The sequence below is a fragment of the Polypterus senegalus genome, chromosome 2, assembly GCF_016835505.1.
Source record: "Polypterus senegalus isolate Bchr_013 chromosome 2, ASM1683550v1, whole genome shotgun sequence".
Classification (NCBI taxonomy): domain Eukaryota; kingdom Metazoa; phylum Chordata; class Cladistia; order Polypteriformes; family Polypteridae; genus Polypterus; species Polypterus senegalus.
The window spans coordinates 201,584,911-201,606,678 of NC_053155.1; the positions used below are offsets into that span (position 1 = coordinate 201,584,911).

Sequence of the window (21,768 nt, forward strand, 5' to 3'; positions counted from 1 at the left end):
TCTGTCTGGAGCGGATTAACCACGATAAACGAGGGTTTACTGTATAACTGTGCGGAGAATATTTATAAACAGTGTTTCTAAGGGTTTAAAATATATAAAAATAACCATACAAACATATGGTTTGTACTTCGCGGATTTTCACCTATCGCGGGGGGTTCTGGAACGCAACCCCCACGATCGAGGAGGGATTACTGTAATCCCAATTTGTTATGAAATTTGATTCAGCTGTGGGGTTATGACCATGTGAAGTAGTTAGAAAGGAGCAGCTTCAAATATGACAGGAAATCAAAAGAGGCCTGTATTGATGGTGTTTTAAAGATGAGAGCTTACTCTTGTGACACCAACATGTAATAAATAACTTGGGCCACATTATGGCACTACCAGGGTGGCATTTGGTCATGACAAAATAGTAAAAGCAAACAGTGATTGCTGCATGTCTTTGGAACATAGTATTGTTCTTGAGAATGGAACCCAAATTCTCTGCTTGTGTGACACTGTTTCTTTGTTGAATGGATGCACTGTCGCATTTCATGTCACCTGCTCCAGCCCTGGTCGTCAGGGGTGAGTTCAAAAGTAACCTGATTTGTAGTGAATAGTATCTGTGTGCCAAATTTCAAGTTAGTGGCTTGAAAAAGAAATGTGTGCATAAAGGAAATACAAACAAATAGAGGTTGTGCTTTAAAAAGTATAGGGATAATGGCACAATGATTCACTACTCTTTAGAACTGCCTTTATTTTTATATGAATTTGACAAAAATGTAATTTAATATAGATGAGTTAAACTGATTGGCAAATAACAGACAAAAACTGTACCTTTTCTTTTCTTTAAATGCATTTGTCTAACTTTGAACACTGGAAAAAGTACATGAATCTTTAGATTTAATAGTAGGCGAAACCTCCTTTAGCAGCCATAATTTAAATAACATTTACAGTATGTAGTTATTATTAAACCTTGCAACCAAATTGTGTTTAGTTTTCGAATCCCATTTTCCAGTTACTGTCTGCTGAGTCTGTGACTGTGTGGGGTAAATAGTGATTGTAAATTGGCCTGTGTGAGGATCAGTTTTGTTGTATGCTTGAGTAAGGACCTCTGATGATCTGCTGCACTATCCAAGTCTATCTTCTGCCCTATGATCCTGAATTGGATTAATTATTGTAAGTCTACAGATGTTAAGTTGCGTTACACTATTGAATTTTGCATATCAGCTTGATGTAATTATACTCCATTTTGTGGTGTCTCTTATTGATATTTTGTATTGTCTTGCATGATGTGCTCACTTCATGTCATGCTACAAAATATTACCTGAGCTAAAATAAGTTTCAGTTATAAGCTTGGAAATGTTTTATTCAGGATTTGGTTAGAAGAGTAATGAGTTTTTTTTTCTTTTTTTGATAGTAAGGAGGTTTAATTGTCACATTACTAGGGAGTATTTCAAGAAGAAAAAAAAAAAAAAAAACTAGGCAAGCATGTATATAGTAATATTGTATAGCGGTTGGGAAAATGTAATGGTAAGGTGTTGCTGCTCTTAGTTATAGGCATTTTAGTGGCATATAAAATAATTTTAATGTTAGCTCCTGTTTGAACTTAAAGCTTTGAGCCGTTTACTTGTATTAATACAAAATAAACAATTTTGGTTTAAGTTTACAGAAATGTTGCATCTTTTGTTTCCTTTTTTCAAGCATTTCCCTGAGTGTTCATTTTAATTACATAGTAGGTAATTGATGTTGATAGGGCACCCTGATTGCATGGAGGGCAGGGTTGCTGTTGTGCCGTGTTGATATCCCATTTCAAATTTTATCTGTTGTCATCTCAATACTCAGTTTGCATGCCATCCACATGAGTGCGATCAGTTTTGCTCTGTAGTTGTGTTTTATGTCTGCTAGGCAATGTTGTGCTGTCCCTATTAATCATTTGAATGCTGCAAAATACCCTTGTGTTGAACTATGCATATAAGATGTACATATGTAGAAGCTATACTGTATGTTGTTCAGGTATTTAAATTAAATTTGTGATAACCAGAATTTAATCCAGGTTGGTTTAAACGCCTGTTACTCTAATGTAAATCATATATTACTCTTTAGCATGTACATGTTATTTTAAACAGTTTTTTATTTGTTTAGAAAAATTTTAGATTCCCTGGTGTGTATTCTGGCTCAGTACAAGAGATTCCCTTCACCCTTCAGAACAAAACTGCTGTACGTGCTAGAGTGGAATTTGATTTGTCTGACCACCCAGAATTTGCCATAAAGTTTATAGACTGTACAGGTGAGATGTTTAAAAGATATTCTGTATAAAAAATATTTTATCTCTGATACAATACAAAATTGTAGCATTACGTGATATTAACTTTGCCATGTTAACTGAATTATTTTAAGGCAGACACACTGGAAAATTCAAAGGTGTAAGACTTTTTGTGTACCTTGTGATGGAAATTTGCAAATTCTAGTTTTTAATGATGCAATTTTAACTATTTTACTCTGGATTTTTTACAAACTCTAAAGAAAAGCTGTCAGATTGATGGGCATCTCTTAGTTGCCTTTGCTCAGTAAGTATGTGGCTATCTTTGAACACTCTTTGGTGGGATGTCATACTTTCAATGAAAATCTGAATTAGACAGGGCTGGATGCTGACTGTTAAGGCATAATACATGCATTAAATCACTATACTATAATTTCTGCACTAATCATTTTGGTTCTTGTTTTGGCATTTTTCTATTTTACTTGCTTATAGTTAAATTCTATATACTATGTTGTATATGATTTGGAAAACATCTTGCATCACCCCAGTCCCAAAGGTATCACGTCCTGGTGAGCTGAATGACTTTCGGCCTGTCGCTCTGACGTCACATGTGATGAAGACCATGGAGCGGCTGCTGCTTCACCACCTGAGGCCACAGATGCGCCACACCCTCGACCCTCTGCAGTTCGCATACCAGGAAGAGGTGGGAGTGGAGGATGCCATTATCTGTATGCTACACTGATCCCTCTCCCACTTGGACAGAGGCAGTGGTGCTGTAAGAATTATGTTTCTGGACTTCTCTATCGCCTTCAACACCATCCAAACTCAGCTCCTTAGTGACAAGCTGACAGACATGGGAGTAGATTCATACCTGGTGGCATGGATCGTGGACTATCTTACAGACAGACCTCAGTATGTGTGTCTCGGGAACTGCAGGTCTGACATTGTGGTCAGCAGCACAGGAGCACCGCAGGGGACTGTGCTTTCTCCGGTCCTATTTAGCTTATATACATTGGACTTCCAATGCAACTCGGAGTCCTGCCACGTGCAAAAGTTCACTGGCGACATTGCTATCATGGGCTGCATCAGGAGTGGGCAAGAGGAGGAGTATAGGAACCTAATCAAGGACTTTGTTAAATGGTGCGACTCAAACCACCTACACCTGAACACCAGCAAGACCAAGGAGCTGGTGGTGGATTTTGGGAGGCCCCTCCCAGACCCTATGATTATCAGAGGTGACTGTGTGCAGAGGGTACAGACCTATAAATACCTGGGAGTGGAGCTGGATGATAAATTGGACTAGACTGCCAATACTGATGCTCTGTGCAAGAAAGGACAGAGCCGACTATACTTCCTTAGAAGGCTGGCATCCTTCAACATCTGCAATAAGATGCTATCTATTTGTAATAATATAATATAATATAATATAATATAATATAATATAATATAATATAATATAATATAATATAATAAAAAAAATTCTGGGATGAGACAAGACTTTTTAGCTTAGGATAAGACCTGACTTTTTTAGAGAGATACTTTCACATCCCACAAGACTTTGTGCCAAGAGATTTAACCATGCCCGGGAAATAAAAGACAAAGAGTAGATGATAAAGTAGAATGTCATAAAGAAAAGAGATTGAATATACTGTTCGGATTTAGAGTTTAGGTCGGAGACTTGTAGATTGTCTAATTCACTGTTTCCCAACTTTGGTCCTGGGGACCCCCTGTGACTGCAGGTTTTTGTTCCAACCAGATTCCTAATCAGTGACAACACCTGATAGCGCTGATCTCATTTAATTAGCTGGTGCTATTTTTTTTATTCGACATTCAGAAAAGCACAGCAGCATGATTTTTACATTTACTAGGGGGCTTCGCCCCCTGCTCGCTTTGCTCGCCAACATCTATGTTTGGTTAATCGGATATACAATTTTTATTTTTTTTTTCTTTGAAATTGTTTCAATTTCATTATTTGCACTTTTACTTCAAACCTTCATTAAAAACAATATTTTTTGGAGACACATTGTGACAACGCAACGTATAACTGCCCGTGAGTGAATATTGTTTCTGTTTCTCTAATAAATAATCTGACTTTTTGTAATGTTTGTCCCTGTGATTTATTGATTGTCATAGCAAAAGCTATTCTCACAGTAAACTGTAAACATTTTAATATGAGTGGCATATCATGATCTCCTTTGGTGTGTAATGTTATTCGCAGAATATATACATTACCTTTCTTTTTGCCTGTTAAAATTTGTATCGCTTCTCTGTGATCATAAATATACACCTGACCGAATTGTGTATTCTTTGAAATTCAACTTGTCGTTGCTTTAGCTGTTGCGGGACCACAGATTCTCATAGCGTATGGTCCATTATTATGTAAATCCACGTTTTGTGCATAAGAATGATGCGAATGCGAAAAGACCTTGTTGTCTACTCTTTTCCTTTTATTTCTGACCTCGATTTGTCCTGCTCTTTTTTCACTTACACCTGGTTCTGATGACTAATCACATTTTGTTTTGCGGTAATGCAATCCTTTCTATTTTTTCTTTGATACTGAAGCGACTGACATGATAAAGTGTCACAATAGTTTTACTTGAACAATCGCTGACTTCGTAACCCCAAACACAACTTTCTAGCACCCTCTCCAATCCTTCATCCCCCACATCTCGCTCCCCTTTACTGCATCAATCAGTACCCGTCTATCAATCTTCCGTGCTGTACTCCGCCCTCCCTCAATCGGACCGAACAGTCACTTAAAACCAAAAAAACAGCAACCTTGCTGTGATACTGCAATACTTTTCGAATTTTACTGGTTTCATAATCTCTTATCTGCCTTTTCTTCTCTCTAACGCCTTTGGGTGTCTATTCTCCGTATTGTCCTTATACGCTTTATATGTGTTGAGAGAACAGGATCTGTGTGCTTTTACACAACTGACTGTTTTTGATGGATGTGCGCTTATATGATATCTGTTGTAAGTAGGGCGTGTCTTGCAAGAATCTCATGCTCCACATCCCCATGAGACAGCCCTGGGACAGTCTCTTAGCACCAAGTCTCATGATTATGGGCCCAGCGAGACGCACCGTGGCAAGTTTCTTTTGTCTCAGGGGTCTTTTAAATGTCTTTCAAGAACTTCCGAGAAGATCACGTATCGTCGCCTTGCTTTTGCTTTCCAGGATTTCTTTTTATAATAGAGAGATAAGACATTTATATTTTTGCTTTTGCTATCGATTTAAATGCTTAAATCTCTTTTGTTGATTTCATTATATTTTGCCCTTTCTCTGTAGTTTTTCCCCTTCGTTGTATCTTATTAATGACAATTAAAAATGAGCAGAGCAGACATGCTGGCAAACAACACTGAATAATCAAAGGCTGCAACACCTAGAAAAGTAGAATGAAAAACAAGATGAAAATATTGTTAAAAAGAAAAAAATACATTATTCCCATATAACTGCTTGGTACATTTTAATATATATATATATATATATATATATATATATATATATATATATATATATATATAGTGGAGCGGGCCCTGGACACAGACAGATGGACATCGTTCGTTCACCCAACACACGTTTATTATGACCACCACTATATACAATATTTACAATAAAGTCAGTGCACGTCCCAGTGCCTCCAGCACCGATCCCCCAAAGTCCAGGCCTCACAGCCCTTTGTTCCTTTCTTCTGGCCGCCTCCAGTCCTCTGTCCAGCTCCGTCCTCTTCCACCCGACTTCTGCTCTCGAATGCAGGGAGGCGGCCCCTTTTATCACACCCCAGGATGGGCTCCAGCTTCTTCCCGGCATACCTCCGCGGACACGCCCCAATGTGGCGGAAGTGCCGACTACGCACCCGGAAGCCCTCCGGGTGTCCCCTGTCTTCTTCCCCCCAGCACTTCCTGGTGTGGCGGAAGGGCTGGGCTCCAGGCTTCTTCAGGCACCGGGGCGCTGCCTGGTGGTGGCCACGGGCCCCTACAGGGTTGGGCTTCCAAGCTCCATACCCGAAGCCACCAACAAAACAAAGGTGGTCGCCCCCTCATGGTCGGGAGGAGGCACCAGCCCTCCTCCGGTCCCCTCGGGCGTCCTGGCTGGGCTCCACCCCAGTTGCCTGTGACAATATATATATCTATATGTATATATACTGTGTATATATATATATATATATATATATATATATATATATATATATATATATATATAGGTAGGTACGGTGGCGCAGTGGTAGCGCTGCTGCCTCGCAGTTAGGAGACCGGGTTCGCTTCCCGGGTCCTCCCTGCGTGGAGTTTGCATGTTCTCCCTGTGTCTGCGTGGGTTTCCTCCGGGCGCTCCGGTTTCCTCCCACAATCCAAAGACATGCAGGTTAGGTGGATTGGCGATTCTAAATTGGCCCTAGTGTGTGCTTGGTGTGTGGGTGTGTTTGTGTGCATCCTGTGGTGGGTTGGCACCCTGCCCAGGATTGGTTCCTGCCTTGTGCCCTGTGTTGGCTGGGATTGGCTCCAGCAGACCCCCGTGACCCTATATTCGGATTCAGCGGGTTAGAAAATGGATGGATGGATATATATGTATATGTATATGTGTATATATCTATACTAATAAAAGGCAAAGCCCTGACTCACTCACTGACTCATCACTAATTCTCCAACTTCCCGTGTAGGTAGAAGGCTGAAATTTGGCAGGCTTATTCCTTACAGCTTACTTACAAAAGTTGGGCAGGTTTCATTTCGAAATTCTACGCATAAGGGTCATAACTGGAAGCTATTTTTCCCCATATAATGTAATGGAGTCTTGAGTTGGAGATGGCCGCGGGGGGCGGAGTTTCGTGTGACATCATCACGCCTCCTACGTAAGTACGTAGAGCACAAGGAAGAACTCCAAACAGCGATCAGCACAAAACGCCATTTCACAATTGAGAAGGCAGAAAAACATTATGAAGCAAATGATGCATACAAGCATATTCATAAGTACAGCTACTGCGGAAACAAAGCACGGCGTGAACCGTAAGTTTATATTAAATTAAGTTCATAGGCTACCACTAGCGTTTGTAATTTAGTGCCTGCCCATATAAGGCCATCCATCAGCGGCAATCCAATACAAACACTGCCGGTAAATATTCACGTGTGAAGGACTGTGCTTATGCAGAGGAAGATGAGATGGTCAGGGTGGTGTTTGGCACAAACTCATTGAAACTGCGAGAGAAAGTTTTAAGTGCGGGTCTTAGCTGACATTACGAGATGGCACCAGTACAGCTGGGAACCTTCGATGCAAGAACACCAAGCGGCTCACGTGAACTGACGCAGTGCACAGACAAAAAGCAACAGTTCCAAAGAGTGCTGAACAAAAACCGAATTACACAATTGAGAAGGCAGCAAAAAAATATGAAGCGTCTTATACATAGAATCATATTCATAAGTGCAGCTACTGCGGAAACAAAGCACACGGTGGAAAAAGTGAATGTCCTGCTAAAGGAAGACAGTGTAAAAAAACCCGTGCATGCAGTTTGTCACATCACAGATAAAAGGAAGACGAGCTGTTTATTGATGCAGTAAGGAACTAATCGATGAATGAAACCTCTTATCTTTACAACGATTGACAAACACGGAATGTAACTTGAACACATCCTACAAATACGAGCCTGATTGAAAGAAATAATGATAATCAAATCCTTGATGACAGCAACATTCAATAACACTCACAAAACAATTACTGTATATTGACAATCATGTTACGTTATTTTTAAAATGTTCCCTTTTCTTTTTCATAACTTCTACTTCTCCACTGCGATACGGGTATATATATAAATGTATATATATACCCGATCTACAATACATACTTTAGCATAGACAAACCACGCTGTGGCTAATTGTAGAGTCTTAAGCCTCTAACGCCGACATTGAGGTTCGATTCCCGAGAGGGATGTACTGACTATGTACGCGCTACCGATTCATTTTACCTTCGCATCTCCTTGGTTTGGGACGTATGAAAAATATTAGGTTAACGCAGAATCATGTTACGTTATTTTTAAAATTTTCCCTTTCTTAGCACAAGCACAGCTGAGAAGCTTCGATGCATGTACTCCATAACGCGTTAAAAATAACGCATTTAATCACACTTTCAATTCCAAGCAAGCGGGAACTTTTGTCAATGCATGATTTCCTGGTACATCCATTACACTGATGCACACATCACAGCTACAAAAATGTTAGAGTCGGAATAAAGCGCGTCCTACGACTGATCATTTCGACTACCCGAGCGAAGCCTTGATAAAAGCATGGTTTTGTGCACACTGAAAAGCAAGCAAAATTAGATGCATTACAGAAAGCGGACTTTGTGGCTCTTACTGGGGATCATTGGACTTCCGTGACCGTTAGTAATTCTAAATACATCTAATTACAAAATGTTCAATGATCACACTGTTTTAGCCTAATGTACAAAATAATTTTGGCTAATGTTACTCAGAGTTTAAAGAGTAAGCTGGTCAAATTACCTTTTATGTTTCTGACTTATTTTTTTAAGAAGAAAAACTGCACTTTATGGTGAAATTTTGGTTATTATTATTTAAAGACAATACTATTCTGCAAATGTACTTAAAGTACTTAAACTACCACTTTATTTTTAAGTCTGCCCAATTTTAACCAGGGATGATATTTTTGTTTCTGTTTTGAATTCAAATGCAGTTTAAAGGCTTTTTTTCAGAAATTAAAACAGCTTCAGTTTACAATATTCATGTCCATGTCTATTATTTGATTCTGTAAGCCCACTAAAACCGTTTTAAATAAAAAAAAAACATTTGCGATTTGGGGCAAATTTACGTGTCGATTACATACGATTAATCAAGATTAATTCTTACACAGCCTCTAATTAATTGGATTAATTTTTTAATCGAGTCCCACCTAATATATATATATATGTAGATATATATATGTAGATTTGTATATATATGTGTATATACAGTATATATGTAGATATGTATATGTTGTATATACAGTATGTATATATATGTGTGTGTATATATACAGTATGTGTATATATATGTATATGTATATATATGTATGTGTGTGTGTGTGTATATATATATATATATATACATATATATATATATATATATATATGCCAGCAACACTCATATCAATGACAAAACAATTACATTAACAATCATCTTACGTTATTTTTAAAATGTTTGCTTTTCTTTTCATAACTTCTTTAACACACTACTTCTCTCGGCTGGTATTCTGCTAGTATATATATATATATATATATTTTAACCAAACTTAGTTTTCTAATTTCCATATTGTTCCCATAACACAGAACTTGGGAAATAACAGTTCATTTAATTAGCACTGGAATCCAATTAAAAACAGACTGCAATGACATGGGGACCACAGGACCGAGTTCAGGAAACACTGGTCTAATTCGTGTTGCCATCAGGGAAAAGTAGTGTATCTTCCTAATGAATCCGTAAGAATTAAAAGATTTATTGTTTGGTGAAAGTGAAATCCACAGACGCTACCGGCAGAGACACGAAGTGACTGGCACGTAGTGCAGGCCGGAGGGGATGGCAAGCAAAGCGAGCAGGGGGCGAAGCCCCCTAGTATAATAATATAATATAATATAATATAATATAATATAATATAATATAATATAATATAATATAATATATGGTGGTGCAGTGGTTGTTGCTGATGCTTCACAAATTCACATTCTGTGTTTGAATTCTGTGCCTTTGTTTGCTTGTTCTCCCAGTGCCTGGGTAGTTTGGTTTTCTTTCCACAAATCAAAAACATGTTAGGTTAATTGGTGATTGCATTTTTCTATTCATTGATTGAGTTTTTAAAAAATGCCAAAAGTGCAAGCATTTTATTCAAGGATAGAACAAAGCTTTATTTCTTGCAGAACTTCTTACTTCATCACAATAAGAACAGTAATAAAATTACATTTGCCAAAAGATTCATAGCAACAGGTTTTGATACTAACTGTAAAAGCTACATTAACAATTTAAAGGCTGTTTTTGACATCAAGGGGTAAAGTGCTGAAAGGATTTCTAAGAACTAAAAAAATATCTATAGTGCATCTTTTGATTTCATGTAGTAGATGGCAGCAAAGACTGTGAGATGCACTGAATCGCCATTTCTATTGAAGAAAAATACTCTGTAAAAGAAGTTCTGCATTTTGTTGAAGACTCAGATTCTGCATTGTTGTGGATTTACCATAACAACCAGTGGAAAATGACATTGAGACGGCTTCCCAATTATTCCCCAAGTGTGAATATGAACAATATGTTTCTAATTCAGGTGCATACAGATGTGCTCCCATACTGAGTGAGATCATTTTTATAGATCTTGAAAGGCATGGATTTCTCAACAGATGTGAAGTTGAAATTACTACTCTTGTCCAATGACATGATCCACATAATACATAATAATATGCATATATACATAAAACAGTATGTGCAGCTGTAAATATAATAAAGGCAAAATAGTTTAGTGATGTTCCTGGTGACTGAATGCTATACTGGATATTAGACTGCATCCATGGCCTTCTAAATGGAAGAAAGGAGAACATGATTTTTTCTTTTTTTTCACAGCACTCTATGTTGAGTTATCCAAGAGACAGATTCCATTGCCAACGCCTGGTATACAGTATCTGGATTTGTCACACTCTTGCCAATATTACCAAAGTCACTCTCACCATTCACCATTCTTGTGCTGATCCTATATAGTGTCTCTATGCAGTGTTTTTATGCTTAGCTTGATTATGTGGCTCATTTGGCCACAAGACTTTTGATGTCGAACTCCACACCCAAGTCTGCCTCCCCAGTATCCTGTTCTAGGCAAGGACTGCTTACATTTATTCGGAACTATCATGAGAGAGTCCTATTTGGATTTTCTGCCTCTTTTCCTTTAGAATAGCTTGCTATGAGTAACCCCTTCAGGAGCACATATCTCCAAACAGTATAGCAGCAATGATCACAATGTCACATAAGCTCTTCCATCACACCAAGGTGACTTTATGCAGTAACATTTGTCTCTGATTCATTGACTCTTTACAAGTCTTACATATTGGCTAAAAGCAAGGTGTTTGTTAATGAAAAAATACCGTTCTTCTGGCTCCTATAAACATTTTAATTGTTTTATTGACCTGCTTGTGCACACTTTTGAGATCTCATGAGGCCACTGAGGCTCCTCCACAACTCATATTTATTAGGACAGCCACTGTTTTGAAGCAAAGTATAAAAAATGTATGTGGTCACTGAGAGCTCTTGTGGGGCCTACTGCCTGTGCTGAAGCCATACACTATAGTTGTCAGGTCCAATTCAATCTAAATAATTAGACTGATTCACAGATTTTAAGGAGCATTGTAGAGTGCTTTTAAAGGGACAAGATTATAGTGCAGTCAGACAGGTGCAGGTAAAGCCAACTGGCAGACCAACTCAAGACAAATCAAAACTGGTGGTCACAAAGCTAACACTGAGGACTATGTTTTCTTTTTGTTTCTTTTTGTTTTTAGTTTGTTTAAAAATAGAATTCTCATTTGAGGTCATTCCATTAATTAGTACAAAGTTTGGGTCCCACTTAACACTTTGTGTTTAAATAGTCAACTGCTTTTGTACTGCTTGACACATAGTATCATAGCAACAAAGTGATGATACTCTTAATAAGACCAAACAAACTAAAATACAAAAATAAATATAAATATAAAGAAGAAAATAAAATTATTGCTAAAATCCTGTCAGCAGTGCTTACCAATCACTCACAAGCACAAGAAATGGTACTCCTCTTTTGTTTCACTGAAGTAATAACATTCCAGCAGTCTTCTTAAATCTTAAGTACTTTTTATCATGATCTTGTAACTTGAGAGTGTCTTATTTTCAGATTTATTTACTTTTTTAACATGTTAGAATGTTTTGACATTATTTTTACTTGATTACCATGCCAATATTTTGTGTCTCATTTATTTTCATTTAAGGGTGCTGCAATTTTGCTCCATTTTTGACTGCTTCACTGTTGGTTAAAGCTTTCATTGTTGTAACAAATTTCCCAGAGATGATGATGTTTGATGTCATCAGTTTGCCAGTTTTGACATAGTTTTGCCAATCTTCCAAGTTTATGAATAAATAAAAAAAAAACACAGTGCTAATTAGTGTTTATCATTTGTTTAGAAAGTATTTTTGAGTAGAGCATATTCTTGACAGTGATTTTTGGTTAGTGCTTTGGGTATAGGTGATTTTGGTCAGTTTGCTCTTTTGGCTTCACCTAAGCCTGTTTCTGACATTGTTTCCTCTCAAACCCTTCTTTTCTATTTCCTTTCAAATTAATTTTACAAAGTTTTCAGCTTTGGCCATACACCTTCTCCCGTCAGACCCATGTAGCCCGAATGACCAATTCAACCTTGTTTCACAGTAAAAAAGAGGACTGGAGAGCTCTTTGTCAGAATAGCACAGCTAAGACAATGTACTGAGGAGTCACCATAATCTGCGGCCTAAATGCGTATTCCATTAAAAAGGGTAATCACCGCAAGATGGTCCATAGGAACTACTAAATGAGATTTGGAAGTTCCAGTGGATGGTTATCCACTGCTTATTGCAGATTCAGTTTATCTGTCAGTGTCACAAGATGTCCCCGGCCACTTCTTCCAGCTCTTCCGGGAGAATCCCAAGGCGTTCCCAGGCCAGCCGGGAGATATAGTCCCTCCAGCGTATCCTGGGTCTTCCCTGGGGCCTCCTCCCGGTTGGATGTGCCTGGAACACCTCACCAGGGAGGCATCCAGGAGGCATCCTGATCAGATGCCCAAGCCACCTCATCTGACTCCTCTTGATGCGGAGGAGCAGCGGCTCTACTCTGAGCCCCTCCCGGATGACTGAGCTCCTCAACCTATCTTTAAGGGAAAGCCCAGACACCCTGCGGAGGAAACTCATTTCAGCCGCTTGTATTCGCGATCTCGTTCTTTTGGTCACTACCCATAGCTCATGACCATAGGTGAGGGTAGGAACGTAGATCGACTGGTAAATTGAGAGCTTTGCCTTATGGCTCAGCTCCTTTTTCACCACGACAGACCGATGCAGAGCCCGCATCACTGCAGATGCCGCACCGATCCGCCTGTCGATCTCACGCTCCATTCTTCCCTCACTCGTGAATAAGACCCAGAGATACTTGAACTCCTCCACTTGGGGCAGGATCTCTCCCCCAACCCTGAGAGGGCACTCCACCCTTTTCTGGCTGAGGACCATGGTCTCGGATTTGGAGGTGCTGATCCACATCCCAGCCGCTTCACACTCAGCTGCGAACTGATCCAGAGAGAGCTGAAGATCACGGCCTGATGAAGCAAACAGGACAACATCATCTGCAAAAAGCAGTGACCCAATCCTGAGTCCACCAAACCAGACCCCTTCAACATCCTGGCTGCACCTAGAAATTCTGTCCATAAAAGTTATGAACAGAATCGGTAACAAAGGGAAGCCCTGGCGGAGTCCAACTCTCACTGGAAACGGGCTCAACTTACAATGTGGACCAAGCTCTGACACCGGTTGTACAGGGACTGAACAGCTCTTATCAGGGGGTCCAGTAACTCCCTTAGCACCCCCACAGGTTTAAGCATGATGAACAATTTTGGTGTATTTCCTTAATATTTAAAAAAAAAGCGTTTATCAAAATGTTTTCAGTGTTCAATGGCAGAACTTGCTAAACTGAAAACTTATTTTTTCTCCTAGGCACCTGTAAGGGTTCAAATATATTTTTGTTGGATATGGAAGAAAATGAATCTTTGGAATGTTCTTTAGTTTTCAGTCCCAGGGAGGTATGTATCACTCTACATGTTTTATAAAATTTAATTTCTCTAACAAAATATTATTTTGTCAGCAGGAGATTGCTTTCAAAAAATAATGGAAGTTATAAAAATATTTTTATGCTAAGATTTGATGTATTTAGCAAAATATTTGTACTTATTATGCGAATGCAAATTTAAAATATGAAATTTTATTCTCATAATAAATTTAGCAATATGATGGTCATATTTAATGATAGCTATAGTGTATCTTTTGAAACATTAGTTTCAGCAGAAACTGGGCCTATTACTGGCTTAAGCATATCTAGTAGGGTGGCTCATTTAATTAATGATCTCCTAAGTACCATTAAAAACACTCTGCCATGTCAACTACTTTCTGTAGAAAATGGGCTGGGCCAATCAGACCAGCACTTCCATAATGTGATTACTGAAAGCAGCTGTTGTCACGAAACCGACCCAGGTAGGATAAACACCTGACGCTAAAGGTAGATGGAAGGACAGACCATTGCAAGCACTTTCACTTTATCAGAACCCCCTTCACCCAAGCATTCCTCTCACGTTTATACTCAATTCACATCAAACAATCAAACAATCAAAACTTCAGAGCTCAGAAACACTTTCAGGGTCAAGGTTGTTTGTTTTAGGCTGTGGGGACACTAGGCAGAACCTCCATTAAAACTGTAATGTGTTGAGATTTTTTCATAAATGTAACTTTTGTTACTCTACCATTTATGATTCATATTAATATTATTTAGGTTTTCCTTACACTTTATTTTATTGTTATAATGTTGACAAAAATCAAATCAAATCATGCATCATGCATATCATGAGAGCCACTAATTCATGTGCACTTCCCTGACCATGGCCACAACGTGAATGCGGAGACATTGGTTAAACTGATGTTCAGATATATTGGTACAAACCTAAGCGTGAAAACAGAGATGTTTAAAGTACCCATCATTAATTCTGCACTTTGTAATACTATCCTTAAATAGTTATACTGTAGGTGATGACAAACGGTAGAAATGTGTGTAATAAGATGACTGGCAGAGCATTCTACTTACAATATGAAAGTTTTAACAAAGTCCTACAGCACAGTCATAGATAAAATGAAAAAAAAAATTGATTGTTGGTCCCAAAAGGAAATCAATGGATGGGCACAAAGAAGAAATCAAAGTCATAAGCAGGTCAGGTATGGAGGCAAGGCATACCTCCAAGTTTAACGAAAAAAATTGTGTTAATGTTAAAAGTTTTTTTTTTCTTCCCACTTTCTAGTCCTTGTTTTACAGCTTGATGAGAGTGTAGTAAGGGTGTTTCGCTAGCCAATCTTTTATCCAGTTTTTCCATTAATGTAACATTATTATTAAATGTAATATATCTCTATAACCAAATTTATTTTCTGGTTTGACATTAAGTGTGCTTTTTATTGGGTGTTTTATTGTCAGCACAATTTATTCATACATTAATCACCCACAAATAATAAGTTCTCAACACGGTTGCCATTTATCACGAGTGAAATCTTCAGCGCAAACAGTATATATGTTCTTGATTGATTCTTATATGTATTTCTTATTTTATATAATCATTATACTGAGACCTGTTAACATTTGTGACTGGAATTCTTGTATAATTCTGGTTACCACATCTCCATACAAATAAAGCTACATTAGGCACTGTTTAAAATAGAACAGCCAGATCATTACTAGTGTAAGGAAAGAGTTAAAGCAGCATAAAGCTTTGGGGCAGCAAATGGCAAATCCTGTATAATTGTTGTAAAAAACAAAACAAAAAAAATCCAAAGAAAACATGTTTAAATAAGCATTGACATCTTTGCAGACGTGAGTCCTGTTGTGAACAGCACTAAGATCGTCCAGTTTTGTGGACTTCTAGCAAGAAGGGGCGGGTCCACCGGAAGTGATGTCAGTAGTGGTAAAAGACATTAGTACACAGCGCCAACCTCTAGAGTGCCAGGATATCACCATTACTAGAGTCTTTAAGTTGTCTTTAAGCTCTCCCTTATGTGCATATTCATAACACTTGATTAAAATATATGTCTTACTATGAAAGGTAATTTGGTGTTAGTATTTTCATTATAGAGCACAGAAAGTGAGATAAGCCAGATGTTCAATAGTTCTACAAGTGTCAATAAAGTTAATGGGCACTGGTAGAAATGAACAGAAATGTATTCATGTCAATTCGGTAGTCAACTACTTTGTTTAGTCTGGAAAAAAGTACAAAGTCATAACATTTAAGTAGAGACCATAATGTCATTGAACACTTCTAAAAACAGGTGAAAATGTTGTAAAAGTATACAAGTTTTGTAAAACCTAATTTAGTTCAGAACAGTTTAACATCACTTTACCTTGCAGTATGTTCTTTCTTTCTGTGCAATGAAAAAGTATTTAGATTCCTAAACTTTTATTATACTTGTTATTCTAACAGCCTGGTGGTTTGGTGTGTTTATATGGAAACATTTATTTGTGAGTCATACATTCTTCTTCACAGAATGAAAAAGCATAAATAATAACATAATAATAAGAAAATAAAATACCATCATTTTTAAGTGTTCATGACTAGACTAGTATTACGTCAGTATCAACAGTAGCAGCATTATCAACCTATAATCTTGTGGGATATATCTGTTATACAGTATGTGTTCATCATTATGGAGTATTATTTGGCCATTCCTCCTTACAAAACTCTTTTTGACACAACCAATTATGGAACTATGATGGTTAACAATTCTGAGGTCTTGCTACAGCCATTCCAAAGTATTAAAGAGAGTACTCTGAGTTAGCAAGTCAAGAGGAGCTGTTTTCTTCATTTTAAGCCACTGTAGTCTAGAAGTTTGGTTTGGACCTTCGCAGGTTTTTTTTTTTTTTTTAGTTTTTCTCTGTATTGTACCACACTAATATTTCTGCCAGTTCCTGCTACTGAAACAAGTTTAGGTTTGAAGTTACATAGTGGGTATAATATGACCATTTCCAAGCAGAATAATTTTTCATGTCACTGTATATGCAGATTGTGAAAGCATAGCTTGTCGTAATAAAATTAATTTTTTATTTAGGGCAAGCTGAAAATATTTGGAATGTTATTGATATATTGTGCTTCCTCTTTAACAGAAGATAATCTTCATTTTAAACATCAAAGTGAATGATTAGTGGTTCATTCTCGGTGTTGAACAATATCATTAACACATCCATTAGGAAATTTTCTTAGCTTATTCTGGTCCTTGTGTCTGTATCTGCAAAATGGGCAAATGCCAGCCTATTAAAGCGCACACTCAGGCACATAACCTCACTCACTCTTATAGGTGCAAATTAAAGGGAAACCTAACTTAAGCTTAACCTTCAAGTATGTGAGATGTGGATAGAAAAACCAGGGCACTCGGAGAACGTCCATATAAACATAAGGAGAATGTGCAGACTCCATACAGAGTGACAAAGAGGGGCACACTGGAGCAGACGCTGTATGCAGAAAGACTGCAGTACAATGTAGTAAAATGTTAAGAAGATAATTTATTAAACTGTAAAACAAAGTACAAGAAGGAGGAGGGATAAAAGTAATAAAAAATTAAACAAAATAACAAAAGGCTATGCCGCAAGTTCTCTTATCAAATTACAAAATGTAGTGCTTTTTCCTACCAGTCTTCCTCTTACTCAATATATTGGCTTCCTCTTCTTCCTCACTAGACGAGCCCTTGCTATTGCTGCTCACTTGACTCCAACCTCATCCAACAAAGAAGATGGAGGCTTGTGATCACACAGTGTCAATAGTGGGATTTGAACCCAAACCTCAGGATTTGAAGTTCAAAGTGTTAACCACTATGCCACACTGCCTAACCTGGTCTGAGTCATTATAGGTGTGTGAATGAGTGTGCTCTTTAGTGGACTGCTATCATATCTCAGGTTGATTTTTGTCTTACATCCTATAATCTTTCAAACATTCCTGGCTCACAATATTGATTGATGGATGGGTAATAACACATAATTTTATCACTGACTCCAACCTCAACAAAGAACCTCAATGCCTGGTTTCTGTTCAGAGAGTGGATATACAGGTGGTGTTCTCCTACAAGTATTTGGAGGTCGACATCAATGACAGGTTTGACTAATCTTATTACACAAAAGAATTATATAAGAAATGGCAGAGCAGGCTCTTTTTTCTTAGTAGGCTGTGTTCCTTTAATATGGGTAGTGATATCTTCACATCTTCTACAATTCTGTGATGGCCAGTGTGATATTCTATGCTGTGGTGTGACTGGATGGTAAATTCACTTCAAGAGGGGCCCACTGAATCAACAAGCTAATTAAATGGGCAGGCTCAATTATGAGATGAACTTTGGACACCCTAGACGTGGGAGCAAAGGAAAAGAATTAATACAAAACTGAGCACCATTATGAACAATGATGCACATCCTCTCTCAGACTTATTAACATTGAGAACTTTCAGCCAGTTAAATTTTCAGCAGAAGTGTGTCAATAAATGCTACTGGGGCTCCTTTGTACCAACATTAATGCACCTGTATAATGTCTGACTGTGAAAGTTTTCTTTCTTTTTAATTTTCTTCTTTTCTGCTCATTCTTCTGTGTTTTCAGACAATAGTGTTCATCTATCTATCTATCTATCTATCTATCTATCTATCTATCTATCTATCTATCTATCTACTGTATCTGTCTATCTATCTATCTGTCTTTATTATACTTATGGTTAATCTACACCAAAGATATTGACTCCAAATGAAGAACTTAATAATATCTGTATTTTAGAAATAGTAATTATAATAGTGAGTTCTTTTAATCCTGTATGACTTTTCACAGAATTAAAAAATATTTTTTTTTGCATAATATTAAATTGTTTGTTACTTTTTTGTAAGTTACAACAATATCTATAACTATGAATATGGAAAAATGAATAAAGCACAAAAATACATCTTTTCCAGATTTCTCTTATCATCATTTCTGTTATTGCATTATACTGTTCTGTGCTTGCATTTTGTTCTTCACCTGTTCTTTATTTATTTACTCCTGTAGGTGGCAGCATATGATTTTAGTCTTCCTGTCAACATAAACAGTGCAGTTGCTCCTTCTCCACCTCCAAGTTCTTTGCCAAAAACACCGTCTATTATTGAAAAACACCTTGTCACTCCTCGTCCCCATACAATAGCAGTAACTACTCCTTCTCGCAGAATTCAGGCAACTGGTAAGTGCTCTTCAACAAATAGTCACTTCTGAAATACCTCTCCAGTGATTGCATAACACTCAACTATGGGCCCCTTTCAGGACTGGATATCATTAATTTTGTTCAAGGATACATTAGAGGATTACGCTGTCTTGAAATTTTATTACAAAGTTTATTAGCCTCTAAAAGTGTGCATCATAATGGCAAGTCTAGTGTTTAAGTTAAAACATGCACATACACAGACTGCTTCACCTCTTTTGTTATATAGTAAATGCCATATTTTACATTTCTTAACTTTAAAAAGAATTAGTTCTGTTGTACATTTTTGAATTTTTTTAAACCTGACCCATCATTGTTAGACTTTCAAAAACAGTAGCTGAACTTATCATGTCATTTGATTATCCTACTTAATCAAATTGTTTGTTGAAATGATCTAGCAGTAACAGTGTAACTGAGATTTTGTTTTAGTATAGAAATAAGAACAATATTTTTTTAGACTTGATGTACCAGAAAATAAGGAAAAGGGATTCTGGTGTACTTTTGCAAGATAACAAATTAACAAGGGATGGTATACAATCAAATGTATGCTATAACACTTCTTGTATTTTCATTTAATTAAGGGAACATATTTTTTTTTATTCTAACACTCAGATTTTAAAGACCTCCCAGGTGTATTGAGCTACAGTATTCCATTTAAATTAGTAGATATGTTATGGCATGTGAAAGTTCAAATGTATAGATTGGGCTTGTTGTTCATGTTGCACACTTGGCATCAACATGGTTATTGTAGGGCAAAGTGCTTAAAGTGTTCTGCTAGGCTTTAGTGGCACACCAGGCCATTTAAGACAACAGGTTTAACAGGGATGCAGACAGCTGTTTGTGCCAAACCCCCAGTTACATTCCAAACTAATTGTCTGAACTCTTCAGACCTGGACCAGCCTATACTTCATCCGATAACAAAGGTTTAAAACAGAGTTGAACTGACATATTTGCTGGCTTGTTTGTAGGGACTGTTTCGGGCTAGAAGATGCAAAATAGACACTCAAGGACAAAGAGCCATAGTTCAGTGAATTCTTAGTGACAAAATAATGCACCAGTGAGAAGGCACTGATTATGTAACTGGTAGTGACTATAATCTAGTCATTAGAGACTAAATATTTCTTCAGAACTAGCTGCATTGAACTCCCAAGGGAATTCCATAGGCACTCTCTGGGGAACTCCTGGGGCACTATGGGGCACCCATAAACCTCCAAAAATTACTGAAAATCTCTGAAATATTCTTCTTTCAGCTGCTTCGGTTAGGGGTTGCCACAGCGGATCATCTAGTTCCATATCTTCCTGTCCTCTACATCTTGCTCTGTTACACCGATCACCTGCATGTTCTGTCTCACCACATCCATAGACCTTCTCTTAGGCCTTCCTCTTTTCCTCTTGCCTGTATCTTTAACATACTTTTCCCAATATACCCAGCATCTCTCCACTGCACATGTCCAAACCAAAGCAATCTCGCCTCTCTGACTTTGTCTCCCAACCATCCAACCTGAGCCGACCCTCTAATGTACTCATTTCTAATCCTGTCCATCCTTGTCACACCCAATGCAAATCTTAGCATCTTTAACTCTGCCACCTCCAGTTCTGTCTCCTGTTTTCTGGTCAGTGCCACCGTCTCCAACCCATATAAAAAAGCTGGTCCCACTACTGTCTTGTAGATCTTCCCTTTTACTCTTGCCTATAATTGTCTGCCACAAATTACTCCTGACACTCTTCTCCACCCATTCCACCCTGCCTGGATTCTCTTTTTGACCTCTCTTCCACAATCCCCATTACCCTGTAGTTTTGACCCAAGCATTTAGATTATCCACCTTTGCCAGCTCTAGTCCCTGCATCCTCACCATTCCACTGACCTTCCTGTCATTCACACACATGTATTCTGTCTTGTTCCTAATGACCTTCACTCCTCTCCTCTCTAGAGCACATTTCCACCTCTCCAGGGTCTCCTTAACCTGCTTCCTACTATCGCTACAGATCACAATGTCATCAGCAAACATCATAGTCCAAGGGGACTCCTGTCTAATCTCGTCTTTCAACCTGTCCATCCCCATTGCAAATAAGAAAGGGCTCAGAGCTGATCCCTGATGTAATCCCACCTCCACGTTAAATTCATCCATCACTACTACTGCAGTCCTCACCACTGCCACACTTCCCGTGTACATATCCTGTACAACTCTTACATACTTCTCTGCCACTCCTGATTTCCTCATACAATACCACAACTCCTCTTGAGGCACCCTGTCATATGCTTTCTCGAGGTCCACAAAGACACAATGCAACTCCTTCTGGCCTACTTTATACTTCTCCATCAACTCCCTCAGAGCATACATTGCATCTGTTGTGCTCTTTCTTGGCATTAAACCATACTGCTGCTCAATAATTATCACCTCCTTTCTTAATCTTGCTTCCTCTACTCTTTCCCATAAAATCATGCTGTGGCTCATCAGTTTTATTCCCCTGTAGTTACTACAGCTCTGCACATCCCCCTTATTCTTAAAAATCTGTTCCAGTTCACT

General features: G+C 38.0%; 1 protein-coding gene across 1 annotated transcript in view; it reads left to right on the forward strand.

Moving 5' to 3' along the window:
• The window catches only part of LOC120524451 (cilia- and flagella-associated protein 47-like), a 644,864-nt gene that overhangs the window by 103,424 nt on the left and 519,672 nt on the right, over positions 1-21,768 (forward strand). The window contains exons 20-22 of the mRNA XM_039746304.1: positions 2,122-2,266; positions 13,947-14,032; positions 19,054-19,222. Coding sequence (XP_039602238.1) covers positions 2,122-2,266; positions 13,947-14,032; positions 19,054-19,222 — 400 coding nt within the window. The remainder of the gene's footprint in view (positions 1-2,121; positions 2,267-13,946; positions 14,033-19,053; positions 19,223-21,768) is intronic.